This window comes from Anneissia japonica, unplaced genomic scaffold (assembly GCF_011630105.1).
Source record: "Anneissia japonica isolate Jap-2015-1 unplaced genomic scaffold, ASM1163010v1 scaffold522_len1101056_cov227, whole genome shotgun sequence".
Classification (NCBI taxonomy): Eukaryota; Metazoa; Echinodermata; class Crinoidea; order Comatulida; family Comatulidae; genus Anneissia; species Anneissia japonica.
In genome coordinates this window covers 422,132-433,011 of record NW_022756123.1, presented here as the reverse complement: position 1 = coordinate 433,011, position 10,880 = coordinate 422,132, and the positions used below count along the sequence as shown (strand labels likewise).

Sequence of the window (10,880 nt, the reverse complement as noted above, 5' to 3'; positions counted from 1 at the left end):
CTTTTACCAAAGAGTTAATGGTTTCCTTCGTAACGTGAAGCGCGGTCATTGCTGTGATTGATACTGTTTTGAATCATTATTTTACGATGTTTGTTCCATTGAATAACTGCGATACTACAAAGTGGTCTGATTTCACATTAATATGTGTACGTATGAGCAATTCACATAATCGCTAGATTAGGCCATAGGCCCTAATAAATATATTATTTTCAATGCCTAGGTCTAGCATGTAAGTAACACTGTTGTACGCTTTTGGTGGGCCACACACTCACACACTTGGCCTAGGCCTAGGCCTAGTTAAGCATTTGCCTATTTAGAAGGGACTGACTGGGCTAGGTAGGCCTAGGCCAGACTTATTTTTAGTTGATGACGCTAAGCCTTCAGTTCACAAACATACTTTTTGCTAGCTTGAGTAGGATGAGGCCTAAAAAGGCTAAGTAAGCCCATGATGAGGTAGTGTTGTATAATATTAACAAGATAATAAGATTAAGAAGACTGCTGTGACCATGGAGGGGAAGAAAATTAGGCCTAGGCCTATATTATAATATTATGAAAGACTCTCAAGTCCTAGGGAGGCTAACTAGTAAGAAGAGTATGAAAACCTAAAACAATCAATAACATCAATAAAGTCAAGCCTTTTCTGTCTGAGCTTTAGAGCGCACCCCTCGGACTCATTTCCATGCGTTTCCATGCGTTTCTTGTCAGCCTCTCTAGACCTGCACACGCTCCCCAAAGGGCAGCAGATTTTGTTGGGGAAACCTGTTAATAGTGATTACTTCCACTTCTCTCCACAAATGTTGTTACAGCCATGCATATCTGTAGGCAATGTGGGACAACTCGCAACAGATCTGCTCATCTCTACTTTGAAGATGCAACAAGTTGGATATCTGTATGATTCAAGTATGTTACCAATGTGTGGTAATGATCCATTCAGTACTTCTGGCCTTGTGGAAGGGAAGTTGTGTACATCTGCAGAGGGTAAGGAAAGTTTTTAAAGGTGCAACTTTGCTTTAAGTTTTAATGCCCCTAAAATCCTTCTTATTCAGATATAAGCATTTACCTTCTATAATTTAGACACCATTCCCTGGGTAATATTTTGAGTTGTGCTATGTTCAGTATACCAGGGTTCTTCGGCTACCAGCTATGGTTGTGCAAGAATCTATTCACCATGAAATTTTTATTGAATGTGAATTTATAAAAAGAAATTGATAATAGTTTAATAGTAATAGAAACCAAATTCAAAAGAATTTTTAAGTATTTTCATATTCTTGAGTTAAAACTTCTGTTTTTTTTTTTAAATTGTTCTATAGTATACAAATGCGACGAGAAGAAGTTACTGGTTGTCCAACTACGTGCATTGCTTGTAAAGGTATTTCAACATAAATTTGTTAATTTTTTATAAAGTCTGTAAAATGTACTTGCTTGTGATGATTACCAAATAATCTAATGAAATAATTTTTTTTTTTGCTTTAATAATCATAATAATATTTTAGCATTTATATAGGGCTTTTTACCAGAGTCTCACAGCGCTTTCCCCAAGGTGATAATAAAACAGCAATAAGTAGTTACCTTCTCCACTAACGGGCACAAAAACATTATAATTTATATACTCAACAGAAGAACAATCAGGAAAAATAAACTACTTCTTTTTTATCATTATTGCTGTAAACAGGGTAAACACAGTCAATTTAGAAAGAAGTTACTCGACTGGATCCAACAGAGTACCTTTAGACAGGTCATCCTGTTAACAAGCAGTTTTGCCTATGAAAGACTAGACTCACAGATAACAGGGTAAGTTGGAAGCCCAAGTTCTTATACCACTGGTATTAGTGTGTATTTATTCAATTGACATAGGCAACCAATACCTGTGTATTGTGACCTAGTGTGAATGCACTTGTGGCACCAGAGATTCCCTGAAGTGGCATCCAAGTTCTCCAACAGGGTTCACACCCAGATCAGCTCCACGATAGAAGAAGCAAGAAGTGAATATGCAAGTCTAGATGCATAGAAATTGCACTCTCAGACTGTATAAATGTTTTTTCAAAGTAGTATTCCCTGATGAAATGGTTGATGGATGTTCAGAATTGATGAGGCAGGGGAAGCAACCACACTGTGAATGCCTAGTGCAATCTCACATGATAAGTGAAATAATTAACTAAATTTTACTCACACAGATCACCATTGAGGTACCTTGTTACACCGTTACTAAAGAAGATGCCAAATGCACCAAACACATGCAACTTGCAGTGGACACCACTTGAGAGGAGGGAATATGTGTGGTCACCTGAGCCAGACAATGCATCCATACCAGAGGAGGCAAGAGGCATTTACTTACCTGGTGGAGGTATTGCAAGAAAGTTCTTTGAAGAGTGGTAAGTTTGATAACACATGTAAATTTGTCTGTAAAGTGGTACCGCTACCTATTGTCAAAGTCAGCAGGGGCGGATCCAAAGATTCCAAAAATGGGGGGGGGGGCCGAAATTTGGGCCAATGGAGACAACGATGACCTAGGGGGTCCGAAATTTTTGTGTTCTAGACGCTCGAAAATAACATTTGAGGCGTTGTGGGCTATCATTTTTTTCTTTTTCCTTTTTTTAACCCCCAAAAAGGGGGGGGGGCGGGCCGGCCCCCCCCCCCTTAAATCCACCCCTGGTCAGTAGAGAAGGGGGATTGTACACATCCTCTCTCTGTATTGCTAATAATATTCTTATAAAAGTAGATTCAGTAACTGCTGAATATATGTATGTTAAGGCAATTCTGGTGACATAAAAATTTATCTTTTGTTAAATCCTGCACGTGTGCCAATCTCTTACTTGTATGTGTAGCATGTGCTCCATATGTTAGTATGTGTTCCATATGTGTTTGATCCAATGACCGGGGTAGTAATGTGAAGCGCTTAGAGGCTTTGTGAATGAAGTACATACTAATTATTATTATTATTACTTAAACTACTGTATGGAAAAGACAGAAAATGACCAGAGAATGATCTTTTAAACATTACATATTCATTCAAACTGATTGTGTTTGTTTTTTTTTTTTTATCATTGACTAGTTGTAAGGAGGATATACCCCTTGCTGTTTTACTTATCTTCTGTTCCGAAGGAGACAACATCCCCCATGCAGTGCAGCTTGCAAACTATCTCAACGATTGGCTGAAATTTACAGAGAAAAGGGTATGTCTAGTCATTAAGATTTCTTTCTTTTATTTTAATAGGGATTGAATCAATAAGTGGTAGGTTCCTGTCAATTGAATCTTCTACATCATTGTTTTCATTGCAAATTGGTAATTATCAGAACATTGAAAGCTGTAGCGTTATCATTAAATGCATTTTTGATTTAATATTGTTCTTTTTCTTACAGACAGAACCATCCGGATGTACCTTTAAGATACCAAGCTCATGGACATTATTATTTGGAAGTGCAGTAAACCCTGAATTATACTAAGCACTAACTGCAGAAAAACTGTATACACCATTGGGAGACTTTCAGAGGCCTAGCATTTCGCTCTAAGTAGTTGCTATCATGGATTAAATCAACGATAAAACTAAATTACTAACAAGCACAAATATTTTAAAACGGAAAAAACATGAAATGTTTATTAAAAACAAGTCTAATTCTTAAAAAACTATTTTAATGTTTACATATACAGTAATTAGCAAGATCGTATCTGTTGTCTACTGCTGCTATAGCAAAAGTCTAGCGGCCCTATCCACTGCGCGGTGCTCTTTGTAACTGGCTATCTGCTCAGGCCAATGAATGAAAAAATCCAATTGATGGTGAGAGTTGCACCAAGATGAATGTTGTGCACTTAAGCCAAGAGACTAAAGTAGACCACAATTCTAACAGATTTACTTCAATGTTCATTCTCCTTCTCATGCCAGCTGGTATGTTTGGAAGCCTTAAGGCCTATGAGTTGATTGACATGAAAGCACTAAAACAGAACTGATTGGCATTTTGTTAATGTAGCAGTCCCACTCATAATTATTGAGTTTTACATTAAGTATGAAAATGCCAAAAGTCTGGAACTTAACATTCTCCAATTGTGATGCCATGATTAAAATGTAATGTCATGTGTGGAACATGGTTAAGGCTTAGGGCTTTTCCACTGATATATCATCATGAGGTCAGTGCGTATCTAGGAGTCTTATAACGGTGGGGGGGGGGGGTGATGGAGGGGGAAGATACGCCACTGCATGAGGTCAAGCCCGATGCTTGTTACTTTTTTTTGTACATGGGCAAGACACTTAATCTACATTTCTCTCTCCATCAGGAGTATGTACTGTTGATACTTTGAATGATGCAAAACTACCCCGAGGGAACGGTGGTGGTTACACATTGTTAAATGGCATAGGGTAATAATTACCTGTGCCTAGATAGATGTGGTGTGCTATTATACAGTAGAAAAACCGAAAATTATGAGATTATGCACAAAACATGCAGGGTTTCCTGTTCCTGCTTAGGCCAAAAAAATAAATTTGTGTGTTGGCCATGTTTTGTGAAAATCCAAAAAATCAGTAGGTCGGTAGGAAAACTTTTTTTTTTTAAACCAAAAATGTGTTTCCGCTAAAAAAAAATAGAAAATACACAAATAATACAACAGTTTTGGATTCGCATAGAGTACCATGCACCAAAATAGGCTAGGCCTTGGCCCCCTAGCCTAGTCCAGCCTTATTAGCTCATGGAAAAAAAATATTGTTCCTTGTAATAAAAAAATATAAATAAATAAATAAAATGCCGACCCTGAATTTTATAAAATTTAAGTCAGTCGGGCATGGCCAACACAATAATTTTTTTATTTGGTCTTATTTAATGACAATTAAGTTTGATTGATACCATATTGTATTTTATTGGCTAGACAATAAAAATAAATAGCAATACAGTATATTTGTTGAATTTTATCATCATTTTATTTAATCAGAAACTGTACACAGTACATAACATGATATTTAACCCTAGCTTTATGATGACCTTCTGATTTAAGTCTCAACTTTGCTAAAAATTGCTCAAAAACTGCACAACTATTTCAAATACAAAAAGGCTGCTATCCGATACCAACAAACCAAATTTAAGAACTCTTTTCTTTTAGGTAGGGTTTGCAAAAACAAGTATAATACAAATTCAATTTTCCAAGGCTAACACATGTTAGACACAATATAATGTTTATTATTAGGATTCTAAGGTTAAATGTCATCTGTAATTCATTATAATGCATTTAAATAGAAAAATAAATAATCCACCTCTGCACTTATTCCTCCATGCTCTATGCTGTAAAATCAGTTTAACAAGACAAAAATAATAAAGAAACCCAACTCATGCCCCTTTACTAATGTTACCCAACATAAACTCATACCCCTTCCTTACTAACCTTACCTGATATGGGATTACTGTCTGGTAATACTTATCAGTGGAAGAGCAGACTTTATTATGTTATGACTAAAGGTGTGTATTATAGTGAAAGGGAGGTAAATCCTGGAAGAGTTTATGGTCACAAGTTAATGATCTGGCACTATTTGTAATACATTGATAACAGTAAAGGGGTGACAATGGAGCTTCTGAATTAAAAGTGGGAAGTAAAAGTGGGGGGTGAGCTGTGGAGGTATACAGCTTCGTATATTTGCCACAAACAAGTGGCTGTCATTCATTAAACTAAAGAGAATTTTGGGTACAAGATTACTTGATTAGTCAAACAAGCACAACTATGTAAAGGTGAAATGTCATTAAAATATATAACATTTGTATTTTTCCAGATATGATTGGAGTGTAGGCATACTACATTATTTATCTTACAGACTAAACAATGTCTTATTAGATGTTGATAATATGCCATATCAAACCTACACATACACTGATATAAAGATAAACTAAATCAAAATTATATGCTATTATTGCAACAATAAATTATTAATCACTCATAATTTTACTTTCTACCTTTCATAATTATGTATTTAATGTTTACAAAATATTTAGGTTTATGTGTATAAAAGAAAAAAAATGAATTGGAATGATCATAACAAAACAATATAATCAGACAATACAGTATTATACCAAATCCCACTACATTACATTACATTATTAAACTTCTGGTCTTACAGCTACGATGCTAATTTTGAAGTATGTGAGCATCACATAACAAAATTATTCAACTACCTGTACTTAAAATCTACAAGTACTTTAGGCATTATATTTGTGAAATCAATACATGTGATATACAAATCTTATTTCATTTTTTTTATTCATAGTTTAAAATTTTAAATACAGAAGTAATTTAATTTGTGGCCTTTACAGATTGCTTCTCTACTAGTGGTGCCAATAACCAGCACTGAAGTCCATGATTTTATGCAGTGGTGGCACCAGAGAATCCACAACAAGGAGTTTTAGCTCCCCGACAGAGGGGCCCCAAGCAGTGGTGGCTCTAGGATATATTTTTGTTGGGAAGCTAAGTTGTCCGACAGGGGGATTTGAGCTTGTAGGCTCGAGCTGGGGAAGGGGTTGAGAGGGGGGGCCCTCCCCCTCCCAAATGAGATTTTTTTAAAAAGAATATCAACCTCTAGATGGCCGAAAATGGCACCCTCAGACTGTGACAGACATGAGTTGGCTTGGTGTGAGCCTATTTTTATGTTTTATGGTCTGACTGCCCGACGAGCCCTGTCCGGCGGAGGGCTTGACCTAATCCCCCTGCCCCTCCCCCCTGGTGCTGCCACTGTCCCTAAGGTCCACACCTCAGCTCAATGTTTAAAATAGGCAACTTAAAATGCCCAGAAATGGCACCCTCAGACTGCAAACACTTTTTTGAAAGCTGTGTTCCCTAATGGGGGATACTGTACCATCACTGATTTTATACCAGAGAGACTAGTGGTGTACTGGTCCACATTTCCAAAATCCAATGTTTTACGCAGGCTCCAGGTTCTGGAATGTTTTTAATAAGTCAAAACAGCCTAAGGGTGTAGTGACAAGCCTCCTACTAGACCTGCAACTGGTACCATGCCAATATGGCAAATTGTAGACGGTAGTTATTTTTTATAATACATTAAGCAGTGCAGTTATGGGATCAACAAACTATACCCACAAAGTGCACTTTGGATAAATTCGATGATCGTCATTATTCAATTTTGACTAGACAAACAACAAACATTAACAAGATTCTCAAGGGTTTTATCATTATTAAATTCTGCTGCACAATACAATAATAACAATAATAATCAATAAATAATAATAATACTAATAATATGAATGTATAAACAATATTCATCTGTTCGTGATCAATATACCGTAATAAGTTTCTTCTGCTGAAATCAGTATACAATATTTTAGTCTAGATATCAGCTAGATTAGAAATGATCATCGCATATCTGAAGAATTTGAGCTGTAGCGAGACAAAACTGTTACACTGATGATTATATACTGAACTGAACAGAAGAAAAGTATTATTATGATATACTGTAATGGAATTATATTAATAAAAATTTGAACAAAATAATTATTATATATAACAATTAAATGATAATATGAATTATCTGTGATTAATGTAATCAAACATATCTTTTACATGGTGAATTATGTTATTGATTTACATATTCTTGACTCTTTCTTCTAATGCATTTAATTGGTTGGCAATCTCCTCAGGTAAGTCCCTATTCACCTGTTCATCAAAGTACTTCCTAATTGCATCTACTTCCTTTTCCCAGAATTCCTTGGGCAAGTTGAAAATTGCATCCATATCTACTGGCTCAAGATTGTCCAAATTTAGACTGCCTTCTGTAGGAATAAGGCCGATCGGGGTCTTCTTACCGGTCGGTTCCCCATCAACTCGACGACAGATCCAATCAAGCACTCGCGCATTTTCTCCAAACCCAGGCCACAAGAACTTTCCTTCTGAACTCTTGCGGAACCAATTGACGTGGAATATTTTTGGAAGTTTGGCGCCCTCATGCTTTTCCATGCCCAACCAGTGGGATAGATAGTCTCCAAAATTGTAGCCAAAGAATGGTCTCATTGCAAATGGGTCATGCATTATTACTTTACCTGCAAAAAATATGTTTTAAAAATTTAATATAGTGGTGTCTTTAATTGGAGTATTGATATGGGTATTCAAGGTTTCTAGATGTACTTAAATTTTGTAGTAAGCAATATTTAAGTAGTTAATTTATTCAGAATTGTGAATAAAATTTAAATGAAATCACAAGGTGTAATTAGTACTGGTAGCCATTAATTCAAGAAGAGCAATTATTGAAAATATTCCCACATGGCTATCTTTAATCAGGATTTAATGGCAGTACCTGCACCATGTTCTCAATGAGTTTGCCCTTGTTATGTGTTGCAGTAAAATGTTACAGTGCAATCAATTTGAACAAAGCTTACATAACCAATGTTGAAGGGACAATAGTGCTTCTACATCTATCATGATACTTGGCAGAATCAAAATATTTAAACATTACTAAACATTAGCTAAGACACAGAGACCCTTAGGGCTGCAGAAGTTACTGAATGAGATACAGTAGAACCTCAATTTTACGTACAGTAGGGACCGGAGGGCATACGTAAATCGGGGGATTCGTAAAATAGAGGTTGGGTTAAATTTTTGGTAACCTTTGACCTAATATGTACGTAACGCTCATTGTCTGGGCCTGTTCAGACAAACTAAAACCATGTGCGCTGTGAGCCAACCAATTAGCGTTCATGTACGTGAGACAGCAACCATGTGCAATGCACTGGGCGAGCCAACCAATTAGCGTTCGTGTACGAAACTATGTCTACCCAGCTTCGTGTAAAAAAATTTGACCAGACGAGATTTTCCATGGTTTGCCACACGAAGCTAAGGAGGAAAGCAATTATTTTGAGCATCATCGGTAGTTATTCACTCAGTTCACATGGTTTTAGATTACAACAACCCGGTATTAGACTCAATCAACGTTGCTGTTCAATGAAAATATGTTGCATTATGGTTTGTTTATTGTTATAGTCTTTTTACTTATGGTTGCTCTGAAAAGAGCCGTTTGTTTTGAATATTTTCAGGTTTTTTGATGACCTCATCGTTGATACGAGGCGTACGTAAAACCGAGGGTTCGTATAACTGGGCTCCGTAAAAACGAGGTTCTACTGTATGTCCATGTGTTGAGCGCCATGAGAGTCAGGTTTTCCTGATACCAGAGGGGCGCTATAAAAATATCCACTATTCTTATTAATACTATGAGCGGGTCTCATGAATATGTTTTGTATAAATTAAATAATAATGTAGCTAAGGAGGTAGTACTTACCGACATGCTCAGCTGCAGCGGTTGATTCTGACCGCATGGCAGCACCAACAAACACACCATGCTTCCAATCAAAGGATTCATATACAAGTGGAACACCTGATGGAAATAAATCACTTAATATAATAACTACAGCATACATTAATTTGAAACATGTAACAAATTGTCAGAATTATAATAAAATACAATGGTTTATTTTCAGGAACAAAACATAGTGAATAATGATCAAACCAAAGGCTTGTAGAAAATAGTTAATTATTAAGTCATTCACAGACTAATTAATTTAATTCAACTTTTAAGAAATGATAACCCCAAAAATGTACAAATTCCATCTTTAAAGCTCCTTACCTTCGGGTCTACGTCCGCCAAACACAATAGCATCAATGGGCACTCCCTCTGGACTTTCCCAGGCTGGGTCCATGGTAGGGCATTGGCGTGCCGGGGTACAGAATCTGGAGTTCGGATGGGCAGCTAGGATATTCTTTCCCGTATCAGTTAGCATGTCCTTATGCCAACTTTTATGATCAAGCCAGGATGTGAAGGTAAGTCCCTGTAAGTGATCACAACCAGTTGTTAGCATACATTTTATAATTCAATTAAAATTGTATGTATATTTCCTCTTCTAACAACAATAGACTTGTGAAGAGTCTTGCCATAAGTGAGGGTGTTTATTTCTAGTTTGAGAGTTGAACATAGGGAAAGTTGTTGTCATTTTGTTTGCATGATTTTACTGCTTTTATCAATTTATTGGTTTGCTCATGTCAAATGTCAATGTATCTTGACAATGGATATCATGGATTTTGAAAGAGAATGGTTAATTCAAATAATAATGTCATTAATTTGTTCAATAACCACCTACTATATTTCATTACGTGTTTCAAGGTTTCATGTTTTTTAATGTTGTAGCATTGCATTAAATTTACCATATAATATGGATTACAGAATTAAAACATGGTACCCTCACTTCAAGCTTACCTTAGGGGTCTCATCCTCTAGTCCCTCCCACCAGAATCCACCATCAGAGGTTTCTGCAACATTTGTGAATATTGTGTTCTTCTGGATCGTAAACATCGCATTAGGGTTCGTCTTCATTGAAGTTCCTGGAGCCACACCAAAGAAACCTGCCTCCGGATTGATTGCACGAAGTCTGCCCTCACTGTCGAACTTCATCCAGGCGATATCGTCACCAACACACTCCACCTTCCAGCCTGGAAGGGATGGGTTCATCATAGCCAAGTTGGTTTTGCCGCAAGCACTGGGAAATGCAGCTGCAATGTACTTCTTTTGTCCTTCTGGGTTTGTGATACCTAATATCTATCAGGTGTAGGAAACATTTGATGGTTAATAAATAATAAAGTAAACAAACTTTTTACTATTATTTTCCATTAATATTTGTATTATCATTTTTTTAATTATTATTTAATTATTACTATTTGTATTTTTTTTATATAAAATACTAATTATTATTACATTGATCATTATCACCATCATTATCATCACCACAATTAAAGCCCCATTCCCGGCAAAATTTCAATTTTTAAGAAAAATCTAATTTTTGTATAATGTTATAAAGATTTATAAATATAATACGGAATTGCTAGTTTAACTGAATTTAGACATTCCTAAGAA

The 10,880-nt window shown here is 36.1% G+C and overlaps 2 protein-coding genes across 2 annotated transcripts in view; one reads left to right on the top strand and one right to left on the bottom strand.

The window, feature by feature from the left end:
* Positions 1-7: 7 nt before the first annotated feature.
* On the top strand, positions 8-4,713 carry LOC117124045 (proteasome assembly chaperone 2-like). Its single transcript, XM_033270169.1, has 7 exons — positions 8-146; positions 807-978; positions 1,311-1,369; positions 1,673-1,791; positions 2,175-2,372; positions 3,053-3,173; positions 3,361-4,713. The coding sequence occupies exons 1-7, from the start codon at positions 87-89 to the stop codon at positions 3,442-3,444; spliced, it is 813 nt and encodes a 270-aa protein (XP_033126060.1). The 5' UTR covers positions 8-86; the 3' UTR covers positions 3,445-4,713.
* Positions 4,714-4,884: 171 nt separating this feature from the next.
* LOC117124043 (phosphoenolpyruvate carboxykinase, cytosolic [GTP]-like) overlaps positions 4,885-10,880 on the bottom strand; it is a gene marked incomplete in the record, with an annotated part of 11,860 nt that continues 5,864 nt past the window's right edge. The window contains 4 exon segments of the mRNA XM_033270165.1: positions 4,885-8,022; positions 9,255-9,350; positions 9,600-9,801; positions 10,227-10,565. Coding sequence (XP_033126056.1) covers positions 7,568-8,022; positions 9,255-9,350; positions 9,600-9,801; positions 10,227-10,565 — 1,092 coding nt within the window.

Bases quoted from the DNA above. Each gene is read 5' to 3' on its own strand.
- LOC117124045 (XM_033270169.1), top strand. From the start codon at position 87: ATGTTTGTTCCATTGAATAACTGCGATACTACAAAGTGGTCTGATTTC. The intron at 147-806 runs GTACGTATGAGC...ATGTTGTTACAG, and splicing joins CTGATTTCACATTAATATGT to CCATGCATATCTGTAGGCAA. The intron at 3,174-3,360 runs GTATGTCTAGTC...TTTTTCTTACAG, and splicing joins TGAAATTTACAGAGAAAAGG to ACAGAACCATCCGGATGTAC.